General features: G+C 38.4%; 2 protein-coding genes across 4 annotated transcripts; one reads left to right on the forward strand and one right to left on the reverse strand.

Annotated features, from left to right (window-relative positions):
* Positions 1–2,614: 2,614 nt before the first annotated feature.
* LOC129762016 (heterogeneous nuclear ribonucleoprotein H3) lies at positions 2,615–13,489 on the reverse strand. Of its 3 annotated transcripts, none has more exons than XM_055759955.1 (6): positions 13,305–13,489; positions 12,517–12,921; positions 11,952–12,096; positions 10,846–11,042; positions 4,036–4,245; positions 2,615–3,647 (listed from the first exon to the last, which is right to left on the reverse strand). In XM_055759955.1, exons 2-6 carry the CDS (start codon positions 12,914–12,916, stop codon positions 3,049–3,051), a joined length of 1,551 nt encoding a protein of 516 aa, XP_055615930.1. In that variant the 5' UTR covers positions 12,917–12,921; positions 13,305–13,489; the 3' UTR covers positions 2,615–3,048. The 3 variants fall into 3 exon arrangements, with proteins under 3 accessions (XP_055615930.1, XP_055615929.1, XP_055615931.1); XM_055759954.1 differs by having other exon boundaries at positions 12,517–12,925; XM_055759956.1 differs by having other exon boundaries at positions 4,096–4,245; positions 12,517–12,925; positions 13,305–13,488.
* A 7,138-nt stretch (positions 13,490–20,627) lies between these two features.
* Positions 20,628–24,619, forward strand: LOC129762158 (uncharacterized). Its single transcript, XM_055760163.1, has 3 exons — positions 20,628–20,740; positions 23,801–23,997; positions 24,061–24,619. The coding sequence occupies exons 2-3, from the start codon at positions 23,813–23,815 to the stop codon at positions 24,257–24,259; spliced, it is 384 nt and encodes a 127-aa protein (XP_055616138.1). The 5' UTR covers positions 20,628–20,740; positions 23,801–23,812; the 3' UTR covers positions 24,260–24,619.
* The last annotated feature ends 500 nt before the right edge of the window (positions 24,620–25,119 follow it).

Consider the following 25,119-nt stretch of genomic DNA (forward strand, 5'->3'; position numbering starts at 1 on the left):
CAGACACTTCAAGCTACCGAACGCACTATTCGTTTTTCCCCTCACCCCTCTAAAGCGCCCTTCAGGCGCGCAGTGTCTTTAGTTAATAGCCATACCTCGTAGATCAGGGGTTTTCAAAGCGGTCGATATAGACCCCTTGGGGTCAATATTGGTTTCCCAGGGGTTTATTTTGGGATTTATTTTGGTGGTCGACCAGGTTTAAAAATTACGACCCCCATTAATTACCACAATTCTTATTTGAAACTTTCAAGATACTGTATAAGTTGTGTTACGTGAACCAACTTGTTATAAGAATGGCTAATATTTTAGTAGAAAGTATTATTTTTGTAATTTGTATTAATAATTGATATTGTATTAATAATTTGTATTGATTGAATTTTATATATATTTATTGATGAGATTGGAAATAATTGGTAAGTATTTTGTATGAATACGATAAAGATAATTTTTTCTAAGAATGGCTATAGAGGATCGATGGTATCACTTTTTTCTGGTTTGAGTATCCTTGATCTAGATCTATCAAACGACCACTTCACAAATCGAAGGTTTTCCGATTACGTGCCGTTCCAATAATAAGTTTTATAAATATGGTTTGAGTTATAACAAAATCTTCAAAGCTGAAATAAACAAATTGAGTTATCACAGTTCCGTTTTTGTAGAAGAACTGGGGCTATATTCACTCAATCAATTGTGTATCAAGTCAATTTTCATTTCTAAGCTTATAAAATTTATTTCGCAGTTGCGCAATATATTCTTTGTTCAAATTTATTGAAATAAACTTCAAAACCTCAAGAGAACTTTAAAAAAATGCGCTATATAACAATACCAATTAGAATAAACATAGAATAAACTATCAAACTTTGTTCAAAAGTAAGTTATGCAATTCAGTCTCCTCCGATATGATTGTGTAGACATTTGCAGACATTTTTTCGTACCATGTGAAGACATTTGAAAAAAATCACCTGGCATCTCTGCTTCGGTCAAATAGTGTGTGAGCAGTAGGGTGCCAATGAATGTATGGGAAAAAGTCGACTCTAAAATTTCAAAAAGTTATCCCATACAAAATGCTCGCCACCTCGAAAAAATGCAATGCAAAATTTCAGTTCAATCGAACTTAAGGGAGAGTGGCACAAAGCGGTCAAAGTTTTAGTTTTTTGAAAACCGAAAAATCACTGGAAATCGGGGTTTTCAAAAACTTTTTTTGATGCCAAATGTCTTAAAATTGCGTGACACGTTGTATTTTTTGGTTATCTCAAAAAAAAAAATTGTCAAAAATTGACTGTTCAGATGGAAAAACGACCGAGCAAAAAAAAATTTTTTACTAGATTTTTTTTAGATAACAGTAAATGTCGCCGTTTCGTGCAATTACAAGATATTTGGCATTAAATTTTTTTTAAATTTTCGATTTTTGGTTTTCAAAAAACACTAATTTTAACGTCTGCGACACCATACGTTTTGCCTCGTATTCCGAAAAGTCCCAGTGTCGATTTCTGAAAAAAATTTGTCGAGATGACAGTAGATCTTGACGTTTCATGTAATTTCAAGACATTTGGAATTTTTTTTTTCGAAAACCCCGATTACCTTTACTCCCCCCCCCCTTGGGTGATTTTTCGATTTTTAAAAAACTCAAACTTTGACCGCTTTGCGCCACTCTCCCTTAACCCTTAAATGCATGATGGTGTATATGTACACTAGTGTTTTCTTCCTTATATAATTTCTAAACGGTAACTCAAACAGTATTTTTTTCTTTCAGTATGTGCTAAAGTTAGGTGCACCCGTGGCCGAGTGGTTAGCGTCTCACATTATCATGCCGGGTGTTCGGGTTCGATTCCCGTTCTGACCGGGGGATTTTTTCGTCAAAGAAATTTCCTTCGACTTGCACTGTGATCACGCGTATTCTAGAGCTTGCCCCTCGGAATACATTCAAGGCGTGTTATTTGGCTTAGAAAATCTCAACTAAGTATTAATAAATGACGCTAGTTAATGCATACGTTGAGACGGCAAAAGTTCCACAGGGAACGTTAACGCCATTCAAGAAGAAGATGTGCTAAAATATCTATTTTAGTTTTGACAGCTTGGCGCAACATTACCTGTTTCAATTCATTGTATTGAAAAAGGAAAAATCATGCATTGAGGGGTTAGTTCCGATTGAGCTGAGATTCTGCATAGGGTGTTTTTTCGATATGGTAAAATTTTTTTTTTGAGGTAACTTTTTGAAATTCGAGATGACCATTTGAATTTTGAATTTCTTTATTTTTAAGAGGCTTTAAACTTTGCAGTTCATTCGCCTCTACTATGACCATTTTCATTGGCACCCTAAGCTACGTTTGGGAATTATTATCCCGATTCGGTATGTCTCATTCCCTGTTTCGTTCCGTTTAAATTCGGATATCTTTCGTTCGAGCCGCGTAGTTTTCAAGCATCTTACCGAGACCAAAACGATCGATATAGGGAATGGCAAATTCGAACTCGAACGAAATGTAAATCCGTCGGAATACATAATCAATGTGTATAAAATTTTGTACTGATGTTTTCGCAGATTATCGAAGGCGCGAGATCTATTTCTAGGAAAAGGGGTTCTCTTTCAGTAACATAATTTAACAACATGGTAGAGTTGAAGTTCTGAAATGTAGATACTGATTTATTATTTAATGTGCATGTTAATTCCACAGCATTTCTACCACTGTTGAGAATTTATCATCACGGAAGTAAGTCTAGTGGCTTATTACTTCGGGAAATTGCGTCATTTCTTCCAAGACAGAAATTTCCTACCCTAGGATTAAAAATAAAGAGTTTTTCACCGTTGCCTTTGAACGTTAGTGCTTTCTATGCCTGTTATGGTATGCTGATACAGTTTAGAGTAACATACGATTGATGAAATTGAAAGTTCCTTTTTTGCGTCTTATGTCCTAATGTATGGTTTCGTGTGACCGATATTTAACTCGGGTAAAACAAAAGTCTTTATAACCTACATCTGGAAGCGGAATTTCCTCTCTTGCTTAGATAAAAGTAGCTGAATCTCATTAGTTTACACAAATTGGATGGTGTTTAGTCCAAAAATTTATTCTGGGCCTTTCGTGAGCCAGCGAATAATTCAATGTATCGCGAGCCCATCTTTTCCTTGTGCTTCTTCATCGCCTTCATAGCTTCCTCCATCGTATCGAAGAAGGCATCTCCTTCTCCGGAGGGTCGTCCTCTGGAATCGAACGAAACGTTGCACTTGACCGGCCTCAAGGGCATGAAAAAGTCATAAATGTCTTGCTCATCGCAACTGAACGGCATTCCCCGCAAATGCACACAGAACAGGTCCTGTTCGCCGCTGAAAAAGTCACTGCTGCTGAAGTTGTTGCCGCCGCCGCCACCACCTCCATTACTGCCGTAGCTATTGCCACCGGAATTGCTACCGCCGCCATAGCCACTACCACCATAGCTGCTGCTCCCTCCATAACTGTTGCCGCCACTGCCATATCCAGTGCCACCGCTGCTGCCACCAACACTTGAGCGGTAACCACGGTCGGAATCAAAACCTCCTCCAGAGCTTCCGGTCCCTCCGCCGAATCCGCTGCTACCACCGAAACCACTGCTGCTGTAATTACCACCACTGCTGGTGCTGCGTCCCGAGCCGTAGTTGGTGCCACCTCCGCGTTCTGAAAAACAAGAATATCATTCGTTTTTCGTTGTTCGCTAGAGAATGAGCGATTTGAGGGCTGTGAGGACCATCTGAGTTGTACTGCTGGCGGCGTATCAAGTATTGACGAAGGTTCGCCACATCGCAATCTTTAGGGTTAGTAGATCGTTGAAAAGAAAATTTAAAGGGCACATTGAAATAACTGAATACTTCTCCCAAAGAACTAGCGCTGTATGTGAGCCGTCACCAAGTCATGAACATCGAAAACATTGCCAAACACTAATGTGCATAGAACACCCCGTCTGACGACAACTCGTTGTAATTCGAATTGAAGACGCATTATGCTTCAGTACTTTTGTCACGTTTATTTTTCACTAGTGACATACATGGAACACTCAGCCACTTACTCAACTGATCCTGCAACAATCTCAAGATGTCAACGTTGCCCATATTGTTGGCCAACCCACCGGAGTACAAGCTGCCACCGCTGCTACCGCCTCCAATTTTACTGCCACCGGTCGACCCGTAGCTGTTACCACCGCTCCCTCCGCCGTAGCCATTGTCACTGCGGTTGCTCCAGCCACTGTTTCCACCGCCGGCGCCGCCATCGAATTCATCTAGAGGTTTGAATGATTATGAATTCTCAGAAAAGAATATTCGGGAGGCTAGTATTCAAGCATTCCATGCCAAACCGATAAAGTGGTTCTCAGATCCTCGTGAAAATTAGTAGTATTGTTCCTTATCGAATTTTTTTTTTTTTATTAGGATGCCCATTTCCATTGAATTGATCCGAAAAATCAACTTTTTCACCCTTCACCTTTCACTCAATTCATTAATTTTGAACTACTACTTTTTTTATGTCATACAAATGAAATACAAATTTCTGTATTACTCGAGAATTAATCAAGCAAATGAAACCAAATTTGACATAAAGAGGTTTTAGAGTGCAATGTTTGTGGCGTTTTTTCAAAAATAACCAATGGTCCGATAAATGATTTTTCCTCTCTTTTCCAAAAATGACTTTATTCAAAAATTCGTAACTTTTGAACTACTCAGATGATCGATTATCAATTTGGAGCCAATGAGTTGGTATTCTTCGAAAAAATACCACACTTGCGTAAAAATTGGATTCATGTCGCATAGATGTGGTCAAGTTAGATAGCCAATATTGAATGAAAACTAAAAACATGATATCATAAAAAATCAAATCATTAGTTTTTTTTGCATCACGATGTGCTAATTTATGTAACGATGTAACGTAACATTAAAAATACAATGTTTTTCCTTTCAACACCAATTGAAAAATACTTTTTTTACGGAAAAGACATATTTTTGAAGCCTCTCGAATTTCTTTTAATTTCATCCTGATCTGGTTCACTTAGAATATAAAATATAATAGGGAAATTTATGTTTGATTTTCTTTATTTCAGATGAAAACTACGAGCTATATCTTTTGCCTCATTGGGAAACTCCACATCACACCTGAAGCTCTGTATACTTGTATATATCCACGTATATTTGAGGAACCGTAAGAAGGAATGGATCCAGATCCAAATTCCTTCTCTTTTGCACTGCACCGCCCATGTAAGCGAGAAAATGAACAAAATCGACTTTTTCGCTGTTTTGCATTCTACGCAATGTAATTCGTTTGCTCAACATGCAAACAAACATTTTTCGTTCGAAAACATTTGAGCAATTTTGATAAAACGTTTCCGACGAATCACTGTTTGTCCGCATAACAGACGTAGTTTCATGCAGTTTTCATACATCGTTTGAAAATCAACAATTATAAGTATAATGTGCTATAAGCTAAATCTACATATGAATCACATTCCTTGTAGAGTCCAAACATGCCTGTCACGATAGTGTCTTATTACTTAGCGTTTCCTAATAGATTAGTATAAGAAACCATTGGAATACTGCTCATATAATTACTATTTTCTATACACTGCACTGCAATGAACAAAGAGAAGTTATTGTGTCTTTTTAATGTTATAACTACCTAATGAAACAATCAGTAGTAAAATTAAAATAATATTGGTTCTTAGCACTCTTACTCCTCGGATTCGACATCGAATTATTCCACATAGTAATGGGGACAAATTAGTCATGGGGGGGGCGGCAAAGTGGTCACCTGTTTGTTTGGTAGTATAACTATTGACTATAGATGCCGTATTGATAGTTACCTTATGTTTGAAGAATTTAATGACTTTTAAGTCACCCTGTACTTCGATGGAGCTGTCGCATGTCAAAACATAAATAAAAAGAGAAATTGCTCTCTCGATAAACTTTAGACCGTAGTTCTGTGTGCATGGTATCTAAGGAAATTCTCGTGAAATTTAGTTTATACAATCTGATATATTGGACAAATCATCAGTTTGGACGAATGTTCACTATTCTAGGAGGGGTGAACAGATATTTTGTTTAATCTTAGCGATTAATAAGCATAGAATTTACTTCGATGTTTGGGGGCAAAGTGGTCATAGGTGAATAACGACTTAAAATGTTCTGTTTACTACAGCTGATATACCGCATCACATTCTGCACCAATTAAACTAAGCCTCATTATGCGAAACTTTATGTGTTTCTTACTACGTTTTTGTATGCATGAGAAAATTTAAATTGAGACTCTAGGTGAATAGGCCAAGCTTATTTCATACATGTACCTACTATATCAAATATCATTTGAACAAATTTGGACGATAAAAACGCATAAATCAATGCCATTTAGTTTGATATGTGCGAGTGACCACTTTGCCCCCACTAGGTGACCACTTTACCTCCAAGCAAAAAAAAAAGTTCGATTTTTCACCTTTTTTTTCTAATGATGAAAAGTGCACTTTTTTGATTTTTTTTCTAGTATAAAACGTTTGCTATCTTGAACAACAATGAGTTGAAATATAATATTCTTCGAGAAACGGGAATTGAAGAGGGATGTGGACGCTGGAAATGGGCTTATTCCTTAGGGTGACCACTATGCCCCCACTTCCCCTACTCAGCTTTTATTCATACCGTTGGTGTGAGTCACTCCACCATCTTTATGCAATTGATCGTGATATCGGTAAATCATGTTGCTAATATTACCTACATTGCAGATCGCCTTTACAAATTCAATTAATTGAAAAAATACGAACCTGCTGTTCTTTTATCATATCTCAGAGTATTCAGGAGAAAGTACTATTCTAGACTCGCAACAAATCAAGAGCACCTTTTCCAGACATTTCACAAAATTTTTTCCAAACATTTTTGATTTTATCCGATAACTGAAACTACCGACGGAGACGTTTTGACTATTATCGGAAATGTAAATACTAACGCTACAGACAGAGCAACCTGGTGATTACGTCTAGCTATGCGAACAAATGTTCATTGAAACGATTGGTTGTCCGAATGAATAGACGTAAGCGTTTTCCAAATGAAAAAAATATGTTTTAATCCGCAAAATCACCCAGGACAGATAATTTTTAATCGATTTTTATGCATATATTTTTCGTTTTTTTTTAAATAAAAGAATTTAATTTTTGATTCGTTCCCCTAAAGTCATAACATACCCTTCTCATATCAAAAACCGAATTCATTCGGAAGGTGATAGAGGATCATATTTGATGGAAAAAATCCCTCTACACATATGTTCGAATTTCAACAATGACAGAGTTATAGAACTTTTTGTTCGTTTTGTTCTCTGTTGCCTCAAACTGACGCTACATTGAAAAGTGAACTACAGAAGTTGCTTCCATTAGAAAGATGAAAAAATTAGTACAGGATAAAGTTGTGAAACACCTAAATTAGTTGATTTAACATTTTGGAAGTGAAAAACTTCAAAGTTAGTAAAAAGTTTATCCTAAAAATTCATATCGAAGATGGTTGTTTCTATCAGTCAAATTAACCCTTTAACAGGTACAAATTAAGCATTTAACGGGTACCGCCATCTAGAAAAAAATTAAAACCGTATATAGAGTAAATGATCTTGGTTTGTCCAATTTAGGGTGTTTTACGCAACTAGTAAATGCAAATCGATTTTTCTTCATGAAAATCACATATAATCTTTACAAGTTTGGGTTCGCTGAAAAGCCCCAAGCCTCTAGTTGCTAATACTACCACAAGGCGTTGAAATTATTCAAATTTGTATGTTTTTTAACTAGTTTGTCTCAAAAATTATCATGGTCTGTCCGGTTTTAGAAACCACTATTTTTGAATGAAAAAAAAATCGAATTTTCAAGTAGATGTTGTATTTATTATTGTTTTAGTTTCCTGTCATCATATTGATCCATTCATAATTTAGGATTTCTTCAGAATATTGCTTTCTATTGGGCATTTTAAAAGTGTTCACCTCAACACATTCGACATAGAGAAACTTTATTTCTGCTATGTGCGAAGGACACAATAAACAAACTGCAGCGCGCCAAGCGGTTGCCATAGAAATTATGTGGATAAAACAACATTTATTAATTGGACAACTCATGATCAGAATTGAGGGCATCGAAATGCGTTAATGGTTTAGCTATGAAAATCTGGTACAAATGGTGTGCAAGCATGATGTTTACAATATTTGTGAGTGTTATAATCCAGAAAAGGTCTGAATACGTACCAAATAGTCATCTGGTAAATGATTAAAAGTTAGCTCAAATGAGTGGCGCATTGACATCATTAGAAAGTGTATTTTATCATCCTTTAAAACATGTGAATCCGTATAAATATAATATAAAACTACTGTAAATCATGGAAAAGACTATTTTATTTCTATGTTTTGAAACATTCGAATAGCTGATTTGACAAAGGTGTGCTGAATTAGAGCATTCAAAACAGTGGACAAACCATGATCGTATTTTCGATTGGACAAACCAAAATCATTTACCATAATCGAGTCTACAATTGTATACAATCGAATCACATATAATCGAGTCTGTGGGGCTGATTCTCCTGTGCGAATGGAATGTGACAGCAATGAACTCCTCAAAGTCACATGACTTAGGTCACCGTATCGCCGAAGGCGATTGCCCTGACGTGAGAGGTTCATTTTGGAGTTAAATACTCAATGAATTACAAATGGTGCAGTGTTCATTGAAATATATGTCAAAGCTTGTGTTTTTTGCAAAGGCTCTATGTATTCAATGTGTTTCATCAATATATATTTCTTTTATTTTAAAAGTTGTCATTCCTTGTTACAAATATGTACAGGAAATAATTTCGTTCATCTTTATAAATGTTTTCCTCTTATTATAATTGATGAAAAATAATATCACTGGGATAAGAAAACAAATAAAAATATATTTTCAAATCTGTTTTTGCATAGCCCCTTTGCATTAATATGAGTGTATGTTATTTCAATTGTTTTGATTTCGTATCCGTGTTTTGATTCCGCATTTGTTTTTTGACTTAGTGTCCGGTGCTGATTTTAGCGTAATTATTGCTAAAAGTTTATCGGAAGGTTGACTATTCTTTATAACATTACAGTCAACATTAATTTTATTGTCGCCTCACATAAAAATCATTAAGGTAAGATATATTTATTATCGCATTCAAATAAATTTAAAAGCTAAATTTTGTTCACAGACAATGAACCGATAAAAATGATAGAGCTGTCAAGGATCTTGTAATTCCACTGTCCGAAACTGCGCTGTTATCGTTTGGATTCTCACTGGATGAGCCCGGTGAGCACGCATCTCGCATCTACCTTATGGTGAAGCTGGGTCTTGAAATGGATAAGCACAGATGATACTCCATCCGCAACTACTGATGGAGATGCTCCTCCACTAGTGGATGCCTCACACATGGAAGAAGTTGATTAAACATATACGGTTTTTAACTACTTAAGTAGCTTTTCGTAATTTTTGAAAGTCTGATTTGTGTTTTTGGTGAAAGGAAACGGTATGCTGAATTGAGTTTCTCGTATCAGTTAGGGTCAACTATTGTAAACTTTCAATTTAATGTTGTACCGCGTTATAACGGCTGCAGAAGATGTATATTCTTGTCATTAGTAATAGCATACCAAATACTTAAACTGAATACATGTTAATAATAAATATAAATTATTTCAAAATGCACAGTTTAAATGGATTGCATTCGAAATTGCCTATTTTTGTCCGAAAATTCTCACAATGTAGATGATGACTACATCTTTGAATCTGGAGTAGTGATTGCCCGTTTGGAACGGCGAATGATTAGAGATCGTTCAAGTCCATTGGAAACGCTTAATCCTATTTTTGGCTACCATTACTGGTACTAGTCGATAACAAATGAGGATACGACTTCAAAAGTCACAAAATGGCATGTTTTTCCATTGCAATCGCCCACGAGAATTGAGTGAGTGTTCATGAGAGTTCATTCAAGCTAAAAATCTCACCACAGTCGCCTTCGGAAATTGAGTGGGACAGTTTTTGCGAGCTGTCACTTCTCATTCGCGCATCAGAATCAGCCCCTGTATATACAGTTGAAACATGGAATAGAATGCCTTCTCTGGAATTTTATCCGAGTGGATAATGTGGCTGGACAGGGAAGCAGTCGAGAAGCTTTTGACCTTATATCTACTGAATTTTTTGAGCATATAATTTGTTTTATGGATAACTTTGTTTTTTTATTAATAAAAACATAAAATATGAAATAAAATTATTTCTATGTGAAATATTTATGAAAGAATGTCCACGTAGACAACTGGGAGAGGGCTGTAGTCAATGTCCACGTTTGTCCACGGAGGGGGCTGGAGAAGTTTAAAATCGTGCTTTTTCTGTTCACGTGATATGTTGACAGAAAAAAAATTGTTAAAGAGAAAAAAAATAAAATCGCTGGCGGCAATATAGTTGCCACTACCCGTAAAAATCTACACGAATGAAAGAAAACAAGAAAAAAATATAGCGCTCTTGGATCGAAGACCATGTAAACCATAAAAAATAAATACAAACAATAATTACAAAAATGAATTCAACTTTTTGAAGTTATAATACAGTTTCAAAGAATACTAGTTCATTGGCTTCAATTTGATATGTTGATCGTCTAAATCGGTCCAGTAGTTCAAAAGTTATGAATTTTTGAATTCGTTTTAGAAAAAAAGGAAAAATTTGATTTTTCAGAACCCCCTAATATAGAAATGGACACCCTAATAAAAAATACGGGTCTAATGTTTTGCGGTAAGGGACAAAACAACCACTTTTTACGAAAATCTGAGAAACACTACATTGGTTTGGCATGGAATGACTGTATGAGAAACAAAAAAAAACTACCTCCGGATCCACGGCCATAGCCCTGGCCTGGTGGGAAGCGTGCTCTGCTACCTCCACCGTTACTTCCACCGCCGCCACCGCTGCTACCGCCACCGTTCGAGCTGCTTCCGCGTCCACCCCCGTATGGGGACATCCGGCGAAGTCGCTTCTCGGCCCATTTCATTTCCTTCGTGCTGCTGCGGAACAGCTCTATGTATCTGCAGGAAAATTTCATGTGTGAGTTAGCTAGTGCCTTATGAAATATTCAATAACGTAGCAGTGATTTAGACGCAAAATTATTTTCGAGTAGAAAAATCAAATCAGTTTGTTATTTTATCCAAAATATTCAGCGTAAAATCAGGTTAAACCTAGTTGAATTTATAACCCTTTCTTGTCGAATAATATACAGGTGATAACGGATTCGCAGAAAATTTATGTTAAGGACAAATTTTATATGACCATTGTGAAACACGCGAAAAATGCATAGATTAAAATTAAATTAAAATGTAAAATCCATAAGACAACAATGTTGTAACCTAATAATATGTGAGGATTCGATATAATGGTCATTTTCCTAAATTTAACTATTTTATGAAAATATAGCATTCGTAGAATATCTATGGCTTTCCGAATCAATTTTTTTTTATTCAAACTAACGCGAATCATGTTTCACCTAATGTGGCTGAATGCATTATTTATCATCTAATCGCCTGTAATATGATGAAACCAAATACGCATTCAAATTAGAATTATAATCCACCTTCCCATCCAAACCATCCCAACGATGTATTCTTCCTGTTCGTTGAAAAGCGTTCTTGTTAGCAGCTTTATAGAATCCGCAACGGTTACCACCCGCACTTGTATGTCAACCCGCAGAACCGAACAAAACAGGACGGTTCATAGATTAAACGTTGTACTAACGGAAACAAACTAAAACGTATGCAAAACTACAAAAACAAAAACAGAATTCCCAAGTGGAATACAGGAAACTATAAACTATTCTCAAACACGTTCAGGAATCATTCCCGCTAAATAAATGTTCTATCCTTGGAAACTAATTTGGTACGACATTCTTTCACGTAGGTAGAATTTTTGTAGGCAAAAGAAATAGCTTGTAGACCACCCACCTGCTCCCAATCTTCTCTTTCTGTTTGCTCATGGCATTTTCCGCATCGGCATCGGATGCAAATTCAACAATCGCCTCCCCTGATGCCCGTCCCAGCTGATCCAGTAGCAAAAGAATCCCATTATAGCCATTCTTAATCGCCAACCCTGTTGTAACGTAACGTAATGAGATTTTGGAATAGTGTGTTTTGTTTAATACTCTCTAAAGGAAAGTTTCGTTCTTAATCCCACAAATGTCCCACAGGCCCGGTTCCCTCCCGATGAAAGAACGAGACAACCCGTCGCCACCTTGAGCCAAGAACGAAACTGTAACCGATTACGCATGGTACTGCGAAGTAGATTTCCTAGGAATGATACCCAGAGGCTAGTCGCTATTCCCCCAGAGGTAGGGAATAGAGAAACGGTAGGAAAAAATCTAAAGATTAGTACATACAAAAATAGATCAAAAAACGAATAACGCCCATCCATGGCTCTACCCTCTCGAGTCGTTGTATTCCCTTTTGCTTTGTTCCGTACCTCCCCAGGAAATCGTCCACATTCGTACCCAACATCACTGTACAAACTTACCGTTAAAGAACCGCTTGATATCATCCTTGGTACATGACCAGGGCAAACCACGCATCTTCAGAACTGGTCCCCCATCCTCGCCATCATCGGAATCGTTGACAGCGCTTTCATACTGATCCTCCGTAGCCGTAAAAACTTCAATGTACCGATGACCAATGGTAGCCTTGTTCAGATCCAGTGCTTTAATTTGATCGTCCAGGGTCGGTAAGCGCAGGTAAGATTCACCCGTTTGGCGCTTTGTCATGGAATTGATGCAAATATGAACGTTTTCAATGTCAACCCCGTTCAAGAAATCTCGTATCTCATCCTCCGTTATGTTCCATGGCAATCCGCGCAAGCGGATGAAGAATGCCGATCCGTTTCCGTCATTCCCATCACAATTTCCACCATCGTACGACATTTTTGCTTGCTTGAAAAGAATTCAAAAAAGAGTAAAACATACAGATCATGAACTGAATTAAAAATGAACAAGAAAAAAAATGCGGTAATTAAGACGCCATCTACTAACGGCTTGATCAAGCTTCGAGGAAAATGCGAAGGCGAGTCGGAAAAGAAAAACGCCACTTGCAGTAAGACGCCATCTTGGCAGACACACCGCGTCGATGGAAAAAATGCTATTTCTACTGCCGATTTTCTGATAGAAATAACAAATTTATCGCACAAAATGTTATCAAATGGCGTTACTTTGATTGAAAAAAGCTAATTGCACCAATTCAAACCATTTTTCACAGCATTCTGGCAAACTAACGGTACATTGAACCTATTCCATAGTATTCAATTACACTTACCTCCAGCAAAAAAAAACTTCCCGGCTTAAACTCAGATGTACTTCAGATTTCACAGAATTGATAGATAGTTTCCAGTAACTTTCACTTGCTTTTGCAACAATTGCAAAAATAAAAGGTCGAGCGCGCAAAACTCTAGAACCAACCACCACCGGCAACAAACAAGAACCGAATGAATCTGGGTGGAAAACGAGCGATGAAAGAAAATCGAAAATTAGCGCCCCTGGGACTGAAGTTCTGGTTTGCCACAGTATATATTTGGGTGGTGAACGGGGGAAACACTGAAAGTTGGAAGTAAATACAAAATGAATAGAAGTATTACTACTAGGTGGGCCCATGTGCCAAAACCACTCTGCAGGCATCTTGAAAGTCTTATGTGTTCCCGGTTTATAAACAGAACACAAAACGATACGATCGTTTGCATTACAGACGGCTCTTCGGTGGGAGCAAGCTAGTTAATCTTCAATTGGTTTTGAAAGTGATTTTCAAAACGGAGCGGCTAAAGAAATTGCCATACAAATTCTACACTGGTAGTGAAGCGAAAACGTAAACGAGCCGAGTAAAGTGCGATTCACATACAACATACACGTCACGTTCACGTCCCATCACGTCACGATACGTCAATGATTCTACCATGCAATTCCCATGAAAACATTCACATACACCAGCAACGTAACGACCCGTCAGCATACGTTCAACGAAAACGACCGGCAGGATTTGTAGAAAAGAATAATTGACGGAGACGGACGGCTCGTTTGGTTTTTGTCTGGGCTTTGTGTCTCGGCTTTTGTTTTGATTTGGTTGTACAGTAATTTACATCTAAATCGACATTAAGCTAATTTAACCGATCTGTGATGCAACACGTTTAATTAGACATTTTTACCTCTAATTGGACATTTTTGTAAATATTGATTTCGGGTCCCAAATTATGGCCCCACATTGAAAGTCGCCACCAGTCGCGAAAGTCCAATTACTGGTCAAAATCGACTCCAATGCGACACTGAGTGGTGCCTCAGCATATCGCATTATAAGTAACTTACTGTACTTTTTATGCCAACATATCTCTCAGCTCCAAATTTCGGAGTGAAAATCATTCGCGACTAGTTGAGAGAATTATTCTCTTTATTATTATTGTTGAATAAGGGTCGGACTACGGGGTTTAAGCATTTAAATAATGGAATTCAATGATTCTCATTGAATTTTCCAAAATTCGAAACTGATTTTAGGCATGCTGATTTGAAAGAGTGCATTGCAATTCAAAATTGTTGTAGGTGGCGACACCATGAATAAAATTAATTGAATCATTCGTTTGGCATTTGACATGACGGTGCTGGTGGAAGCATTGACTGCATGTGTGAATTGGTGGAGACGTTGACGGAACGTAGACGTTCTTCTCCGTAACGTGCTATGTGAATCGCACATAAAGGTGCAAAGAAAAATCGTGCAATGCATTTGAAGAAAGATCGCCCTCCATATACACAAGTACAGGTGAAGGTATCCAATAATCCTTCCAATCAGTACCATTGTCCGCAAGAATCCGTTACGTTCGACTGGTTAGAAGTCCAACGTTTACAGAATCTAGTAGCTGGCCGGTAATGCGAGGTAGATTCACATATTCATCGCAATCTGAAGCCAGAGAACATACTGCTGACGGACGAAGACACCGTGAAATAAGCCGAATTCGGGTGGGCTGATTTCGAATTCGGATTTTTTTATCCCATTTATTTATTTGAGGCTCATTAGCATTTTAGCTGTAGCAGAGCCGAATTTTAATCGTGTACATGTCACATGGTTATCATATATCTATAATTAGAACATTACACAGTTGCCATTCGCCACTATTCCTTCTATACCATTACATATGGTACATTCACACAGTAGCCATTTAGGCGTAAGAGTATTCTTTCTGTTCTTCCATTATCCAGTTGGACCACCGGACAGCGGAGACAGTTGATTGATCATTGTTGAGTTATTTATAGAACAGCAGCCCGATGTGTCTTGCAGAGCAGAGCAGTTGTATGGATGAATCGATCTTATTTCGACCGTGGATCGATCTCCATCGCTGATGATTGTTGCGTGGACGTAGTTATTCTGTAACAACACAAAGATGGTCAATGAGGGTTCTGAGTTTTGAACTCACGATCGATCGCTTACTAAGCGAACGCGCAACCAATGTGGCTACGGAGACCTACGGAGAGTTTGAATGTACTTGAATGAAATAAATGCCGTAGTTTATTTTGTTTGTATTTATATCTCTTTTTTAAAGGGTGTGTCACATCAAATTGCATCACGGAAAAAACGCTGTAGAAATTCGCCCAGTAGACCGATCCTTTTGAAAATTTTAGACAGTAAAATAAAAACTATTAAACAACTTTTGGCATTTTCTTTTTAATCATACTTCGAGCCCAAGCCCGTATGCTCGCACCTTCCTCTTTAACCCGTCCATAAGGTTCTGTACAACGTCAGGTTGTAGTTTTTTTTTGAACAGAAATCCATTTTCTCTTGAAGTCCGCCTCCGATTTGACAACTTTTGGGTTCTTCCGGAGGACCTGCTTCATAATCGCCCAATATTTCTCTATTGGGCGAAGCTCCGGCGCGTTGGGCGGGTTCATTTCCTTTGGCACGAAGGTGACCCCGTTGGCTTCGTACCACTCCAACACGTCCTTTGAATAGTGGCACGAAGCGAGATCCGGCTAGAAGATGGTCGGGCTCTCGTGCTGCTTCAATAGTGGTAGTAAGCGCTTCTGTAGGCACTCCTTAAGGTAAACCTGCCCGTTTACCGTGCCGGTCATCACGAAGGGGGCGCTCCGCTTTCCGCAAGAGCAGATCGCTTGCCACACCATGTACTTTTTGGAAAACTTGGATAGTTTCTGCTTGCGAATCTCCTCCGGAACGCTGAATTTGTCCTCTGGGGAGAAGAACAACAGGCCCGGCAGCTGACGAAAGTCCACTTTGACGTAGGTTTCGTCGTCCATTACCAGGCAATGCGGCTTCGTCAGCATTTCGGTGTACAGCTTCCGGGCTCGCGTCTTCCCCACCATGTTTTGCTTTTCGTCGCGGTTAGGAGCCTTCTGAACCTTGTATGTACGCAGGCCCTCCCGCTGCTTGGTCCGCTGGACGAATGAACTTGACAAATTCAGCTTATTGGCGACATCCCGGACCGAACTTCTCGGATCACGTCTAAACTGCTTAACTACGCGCTTGGGATCTTTTTCACTGACGGAGCATCCATATTTGCCGTTCTTCACCTTCTGGTCGATGGTTAGGTTCTCGAAGTATCGTTTTAGTACTCTGCTGACCGTGGATTGGACGATTCCCAGCATCTTACCGATGTCCCGATGTGACAACTCCGGATTCTCGAAATGAGTGTACAAGATTAATTCACGACGCTCTTTTTCGTTCGACGACATTTTTCCAAATTTACGAAAAATTGACAGTGAAGCATGGCCAACGGGATCTATACACTCTTATCTGATTATAAAACCAAAGCTGAAGATATAATTCCTAAAAAATAAATTTCTACAGCGTTTTTCCGTGATGCAATTTGATGTGACACACCCTTTAATGAAAGAAATAGCTCAAATAAGGGACTATCCACATACCACGTGGACAACTTTAGGGGGGTAGGGGTTATGAAAATGTCCACGTTTGTCCATGGAGAGGAGGGAAGGTGTATAGACTATGTCCACGTGGACACGAATGATGAATATTTTTTCAAAAACCCATTACCGATAAATTCTAAATGAAATAAAAACTGTTCCGTATTCAACACTTTTAAAACATTCTGCCAAACCTGAGTATTCAGTATTTTATTACTATTTATTTTTATGAACATTTCACATAGAATACAGTTGTACAACATTTAATTTGAAGGATTGAAATACTTTTAAGAGGTACTTCAAATGTTCCGTTTTTTAAGGGTTTTTATTAATATTCTGTCAAAATAAATAATAAACTTGATTGTTTCTATCAACAAAATTGAAACCCGCAAATTTTTTTCATCTTTTGAATGAATTTAAATTTAAGGCAATAAATAAGTCTCAAGAAATGTTCCATTTTTCTTTCATAGTTGAGATTTGAGCTTGATTTCATAGTTGGGAATGAATGAATGTCATTTTCCCCGCGAGCACTCTGAAAGTCATCTAGATCCTCAATGCAGAATGTTCGATAAGGATTTGAAAAATAATAAAATTTTCGAATACCCTTTTAATACCATTTGAAAATTTTCCGAACTATGTCGAAAAAGGTTTCATATTGCGCTACCGACTAAAAGTGAATCGGAAATACAGAGTGAAGATGAAACAGAATTTGCAGTGATCCATCATATTCCGGAGTAGGCAAAGAACTGCACTCAAAAAAAAAAAAAATAAATAATAAGTAAATTTTGGGTGATTTTTGGAACGCTGTAACTCTGTCATGAAACAATGCATTTGTCAAAGCAATTACTGGATATTGTATAGAACATTTTCAAGCTTTCACAACTGCCCATTTTCATTTTTCACAGCGATCGTTATGTCATGAAATATTCATAATCCAAAGTGAAAGGATAATTTTTCATTCGATCAAGAATATCTCTGTAGTAAAATGTTCTACTGAAAGTTCATATGAATCAAATGTGAATCGAATTAATCAGGATATGTGCATTCTTACTGTCGAAGATGTTAATGGATTTCCAGATGGAAGAAGTACTTTTCTGAAATAAGGTTGTGAACTAAAATAAAATAAACTAAAATTGTATTTTAAGATTGGCGTTTGCAGTCATAATTCGTAAACTCAAGATCAATTGAAGTTGAAGTTGTATAGGTTATAATCAGATGCAAATTGTTCCTCACCTGCTCAACTGTACATTGCGTGTTTCCGCGTTGGCAAACCAGATAAGCTTTATGTCTTCGCTGATGATCAAAGCACGTAGAATAGAAGGTGAGGGATATTTCCTGTGTATACACACGGAGAGCGCATACACACAACAAAATTAGTAATACAAAATCCTCAATTTGTTCAAAGTTCTGAAGTTTTTTTTTTGAAGTTATTTCTCGATTTTGAAAGTTCTAAAAATCATAAAAAGTGACGCAATCGCAAGTCGAGCCGATGGTAAACACGATAGTGCACTGCTTTTTCACTGCAAGTAAGGTTTTACGTGACTTTTTATCAATTTCATACTAAACAGTTTTTGTTTATTTCAGCAAAATGTTGAAGTACCACGTCCCGCGATGCCGGAACAGTATAATTTCGAATGAGATAAACTAATTGGAGATGTTTTCAGCTATCCCATGTGTTCGCTCCTTGAATTGGGAACGGGAACGACACTGCTTCGATATAACCTCTCCACACATTTGTTGATCGATTTTGCATTATTTTTATAATACAGGTGCGATCATTTTACTGTTTTAAATTTTAAAATAATTAAGTAAACTGCTATTTCATCATTTCGAAACATATTTTGAGACAGTTCTTGTGTTATAATTTAAAAAATTAACTTTTTTTCTTTGTCTACCACTACTTACCAAAGCAGGGAGTAGACTACCTTCTCATTCTACGTACTTTGGCTGATTTTTTTATCCCATTATTTATGTCTCAGGCTCATTAGCATTTTATCTGTAACAGAGCCGGGTTTTTATCGTGTACCTGTACATATGTATATGTTTCTATAAATTGTAAATTACACAGTAGTAGTAGTAGCCATTTAGGCGTTAGGTTTTTCTGTTCCATTACATTATGGTAAATTAGTCTGTAGTAGCCATTTAGGCGTAAGGGTATTCTATTTGTTCTTCCATTGTTCAGCAGACGGAACAGCGGAGACAGTTGATATTGATCATTGTTGGGCTATATATAGAACAGCAGCCCGATGTTTCTTGCAGAGCAGAGCAGTTGTATGGATGAATCGATCTTTGTTCCACCGTGGATCGATTTCCATAGCTGATGATGATTGCGTGGACGTAGTTATTCTATAACAACACAAAGATGGTCAATTGAGGGCCCTGAGCTTGAACTCACGATCGATCGCTTAGTAAGCGAACGCGTAACCAAGTGGCTACGAAGCTTTGGCTGATGATGACAAAAAATATTGTATACTCACAAGTATTTCAAAATTAAACTCATATTCATTTCTAGTCATTTCTCTATCATACAAAAACAATGGGGCACAACAAAGCAGGTACAGCAGGGTACAGATAGTAGAATTTGATATAAATTAAACTTCAATGGAGTTAAAATTGAATTTAGGCGCAATTCAGTTTTTACCTTAATTGCTTTAATTAAAAAAGGAAAAATATCCACGTGGACAAAAGGGGGTAGGGGTATGGAAATTTCCACGCTTGTCCACGGAGGGGGAGGGGGAGTCCAAAATCATGCTTTTTCTGTCCACGTGGTATGTGGACAGCGCCTAATATAATTCTAAAGTTATTTGACGAGAAGTAAAATTGAATTGTAATTAAGTTTAGAACACCTCAACAAAACTGAAATTTGAATTTCTGCTAAAATGTCAGTTGGGCCCGTATGATTTTGAACGCTAACATTATTTTTAAAAAGAACTAGTTCGCTTATTTCATCCGATTATTTTTACTTTTAATAACAATTTTTCCTCAGCGCCAGCAACTAATAGCAGAAAACTCACTTTCTTTGCATTTTTTTCGGCTTTCCATTTGTCCATGCCGTGGTATTCTAGATTTTGTGTGTAATGAGAGCGACAGCACGAGTGTATTGATTATGAAATGGCTAAAGTCACGGTATTCCAGAAGGCGAGTGGCGTGACTATAGTTTGTCACTAGGTGAGATTTAAAGTCGTGTCGTCACATGTCATCGACTTGGGTATCAAACAGGAGCTGAAAAATAAGGTGGCTTCTGCTTCAACAATAAATAATTCTCCATCTCACGTCAATCGCCGCGTGGAATAAAGGGGTTTATGTAATCTCGGGTTGTGCAATGCCCGATTTCGACTGGTTCTCGAACTATACACCACGAAAACTTCTGGCACCATTTTTCAAATATGGCTCGGATCGAAACCACTACTTCGTCTGTTCGATATAAAGAGCTATATTGAACTCATCCAATTTAACCCCTTTTGTGTACAACATCGAGTCTCACTCGTGGTGTATACGTACTGTTTCATATACCGCTCCCCTAACCAGCTTAGTGACGAAACGGCCTCACCTTAGGATATACTTCTAGGCGCCATGGTAATACTTTCTACACCCAGAAGACAGATTACTAAAATAAGCTACCAAATCTTTGGTAAGCCAAACATTAGTAGAATGTACAAATCATCTGTGAATATTACCAACCGTTAGTAAAATAAATGTCAGATGCAATGCACATCCCTACCAACGATTGGTACATTTTACTGTGCATTATTGGTAACTCAGACAATTGTCATCCCTGGCAACCACGAAAAACAATCTGTCATTATTCCTATTTTCGCCGTGCTGATAACAACTATAAAGGTAAGTTATTTTGAATCATTATTATTTGGCTTATTATTTCATTTCGTTACCGTACTGTAAGTTTTTACACATGGTTCATATGGTTTTTACATCTATATGGCACCAGTGGAGGTGGAGGTATCGTGCTGGGAATAACTGGCGAAGATGTTGATAACTCGGCCGATAAACACCTGCATGATTTGGTGGACCATTATTTTTCTAAGCTGGTTAAATGTGATAAGTGTCAGCAATACTTGCAGTGGCTAATACATCAGGGAACGCTATGCAAGCAGTGTAATCTCATAGTGCATCGGCAGTGCTCGGCCACGGTACTTGAACCGTGCGCAGCGGAAACTGGCAGCCGGACGATAACGTTGACCAGCCGTAGTCAGCAGGTCTTTGGGCTTGGTCTTTGCTAGCGCCGCAGATTGTTATAATACTTTGCAATGAGCTCAAACAGAAAGCGATGTGTAACTTGAACCTGGATCTGTATAAGCTATATCGGACGACGTCACCGAACCACGACGAGGTTAACAAACTGCGTGATTCACTCAACGAAAATGTAACCAACATTGATCTGAGCAGATACTCACCATAATGTGTAGCCACGGTGCTAAAGAAGTTTTTACGGGAGCTGTCCGATCCGATCATTCCGGTTATGTTCGTTCGTCGTAAGCCTCAAGTAGGATATCCGATACTTGTTTTATATAACTTTTTTCTTTTGACGTAGGACTACGTCTAACCGGAAGAAATAGGGGGTGAAATGGAAATCTAGGCACTGAACAAGTAGGAAAAAATGCAAGATTTGGAATGCTTATAACTCGAGCATTTCTCAATAGATCGCAAAGGTTTTTGCATCAATTGATAGGAAATATATCTACGCATCTATCATAACGAATAACATTTCATTTTTCTTGAGATAAATAATTGAATAATTGTGAAATATCAAGCATTCTCAAAATTCACTATGTGCCCATTTTTGATTGGTCCATTTTGTGCTCCTCAAATCGTACCGACCAAAACGGGCAACCAGAGCAGCAGCGAAATAGAATGAAGCACGATTGGAAAAAGAAAAAGAAAAAATTGAACGAAACATTGGTCGCAGTCTCACACATGTGTAATTCTCGAGCCAGCCAGTCAGCTTAAAAATCCCCGCTCCGCTGCCGTAACGATCATTCTCATTCAAACCGTACACCACATCGGTTCGCATCACAACACATCAACAAACCAACCCAAGCAGCCATGTCTGGACATGGTAAAGGAGGAAAAGTGAAGGGAAAGGCAAAATCCCACTCGAACCGTGTTGATATGGAGTTCCCCGCAAGGGTAGCTAGGCCGAGCGCGTTAGTACCAGTGCACCAGTCCACCTAGCCGCCGTTATATAGTTTCGGCCGCCGAAGTGATCGAGTTGGCTGGTAAAGCTGCTCGCGACGATAAGAAAAACCGCATTCAGAACAGAACACATCAAGACAACAACAGGCAGTTGCAGCGAGTGGCGAGTGGCAAACGCAATCGCAAAACGGCAGCAGGTAGCAGAACAAAAAAGTTGGTTCTTTTTACAATCTGCTTTGGTGGCAAATCCAGAACAAGGCGGCATCGAGGGCGTTCGAAATGGTTTGTTTTTTCAAAACCACGAGTACTAAGTTTTCTAAATTGGAACCATTCCATAAAACAATGCGCTTTTCAGGGCCATTAAACCTTCCAAAAAAGAGTTTAGGAAATAAAGTTCAATGCGTTCTAAAACATTATCCAAAATAATAATAAAACACAAATTGATGTTTTCATAATTTGTTTGCCAGGATCTGATGAGTATGTGAATTTGGCAGTAGTTCTGAGCTTATTGATAGTTGGGGACTTTCAAGATTATTCAATTTTCACCAACTCTTAAATTGTTTCCAGATTGAAAGTACAGTAATTTACAATTAGTTCGACATTTAGCTAATTGGACGGACATGTAATGCGACTTATTTAGTTGGACATTTTTGCAAACATAGAGATCCAAATTACCGCACATTGAAAGTCGACACTGTTCCACTGTCATCGCAAATGTTCAATTACAGGTTAAAATCGCCTCCAATGCGACACTGAGTGGCGCTTCGGTACGTTGCATTGAATGTAATTTACTGTAAAATATGTCACAAGCTGGATGGGAAGAAATTTTCCAACTGTGAAAGCTGAGGCGAGTGGCAAATGCAATCGCTAAACAGAAAGGTTTAGCCGAACAAGATGGGGATATCGAGTGACAACAAAACAATAAACTCTTTAGATTGAAGATAATTTTGTGATCCTGAAAAGGACCCTTTTTAGCCTGCATGTGAATCCAACGAGCGAACAAATCGTAATGAATGTAGTTTTTTGCCATCGCTGTACGGCATCGGCATCGTGGACGTAACAAAGGAGGACAAGTCAAGGGAAAGGCAAAGTCTCACTCGAACCGTGCAGGTCTCCAGTTCTCTGTTGGTCGCATTAACTGATTGCTCCGCAAGGGTAACTAGGCCGAACGGATTGGTGCCGGAGCACCAGTATACCTAACAACGATTATAGAGTTTCGGCCGTCGGAGTGCTCGAGTTGGCTTGCAAACCTGCTCACGACAATCAGAAAACCCGCCTCAAGAACAGAGCAGCTTCGGTTCGGCGCTCATCAAGGCAACAATTAGTTTCAGTGAGTGGCAAAGTGCTTCTCCGGCACGTCGCATTAAATGTAATTTACTGAACAATATGTCACAAGCTGGATACGAAGAAATTTTCCAACTGTGAATGCTGTGGCGAGTGGCAAACGCAATAGCTAAACAGGAAGGTTTAACCGAACAAGATGGGAATATCGAGTGATAACAAAAACACAACACCAAAGGTTCTTTTCAACCCTCAACATATTCATAAAGAGTAAACAGTAAACTAATCCATTGTTCAGGTAGATAGGTAGGTATTCACGTAGGAGAAGAAAATAAAACAATATATTTAAAATATATATTTAACAAAAGCTGTCCCCTTTGTATAGTCCTACGTCACTCCGGTTATGTCCCCGACATTACCCACCCGTCTTTTTTTTTCTTTTTTTTCAAACTATCCACGTAATTACAGGAATTGCCAGTGATGCGTAACAATCCGATTGCATACCCAGGATCTGCCAATTTACCACAACATGACGCTCAAGTATATCATGATACATCTGATGCCAATATGCCAAATGCATACCAGCGGGAACTGAAAGAGGAACCGACAATACTGATACAAGTGTGGTGCCATATTCTAATGCGCCCTTCTAGGGAGAAAATTTTGTAAGTATGCCTGCCAGCCTTGTCTGACTGTTCCATGTTAATGCGTTTGTTTATTTTTTCCAGTCAAATCGTGTATAACACGGAAAACCACTTGCGAATAATAGAACTGTTGCTCTATAAGCTGGACTGGAACAAAAAACTACCAGAATTTCTGTCTGCTCCTGCGGTACCACAACGGAAAATCTCCCGATGTATGGCTGTGTTACAGCAGCAGCAGCAACAACAAATACCCGGTTCATCCACTGTTTTATCAGCAGCATAGGCTGCTTCAAAAAGCCTGCGATAACATCTCCGACATCTGTGATACAAGCGTTCTTGGTTGGGGTGTATAATAATGCCGGTAGCAATAATAGTAACAGAATAGTGGCTGCCGAAAGTAGGGGGACAGCGTTGATACGAGCAGTTGATGATGCAAACTAGAGATGTGCCATCCGCTCATGAGCTGTTCCGAAGAATCGACTCTTTGAAGTGAGTTGACGCGGAACAGCTCGCAAAAACAGGAAGTGGGTTATATCTACGGTATAACCGCAAGGGTGACGTAGGACTATCGTTGATTTAGAGATCATTTGTTTGAAGTTTAATCTGAATTCATTCTGAATGAATGAATATTTGGGGGACTTCGAAAACGAGAGCGTTACGTTGGAGGCACAAGGTTTTATGCATCCAATATTGGATACGGAAATATCCTACTGATGGGGAAGAATAATCTTCAGAAGCTATCCTGTTAATTGCGATTGATTGAAAAATCACAAAACCAAATGTATTTGGTCACAGTGTTACATGGATAGAAAACATTCAAATAAACTCTTTCACATGAATGTATTTTTAAATTCCCAGAGGAACTGGCAGATTATTTTCCGGATCTTTCTCGATGCTGAATGGCATCCAAACGGAAAGAATTCCGCGCGTGTATATGTGTGTGTGTAGCGGCTGCTTCGAGATCTTCCCGGGGAATCGTTTGTGGCATCACTCTCCTCCTGATGGATTCGCTTCTGGTTTAAGGTGCACAAACAGGCTCTTGGTGACACCGTTCATCTGCGCTTTCATAATAAACGAAATTAGCTTCACCACAACAGCGACAACATGCTCCAATCGCTGTTCAATTAGAACTGAGTGGATTTC

The sequence above is a fragment of the Toxorhynchites rutilus genome, chromosome 1, assembly GCF_029784135.1.
Source record: "Toxorhynchites rutilus septentrionalis strain SRP chromosome 1, ASM2978413v1, whole genome shotgun sequence".
NCBI classification, from domain to species: domain Eukaryota; kingdom Metazoa; phylum Arthropoda; class Insecta; order Diptera; family Culicidae; genus Toxorhynchites; species Toxorhynchites rutilus.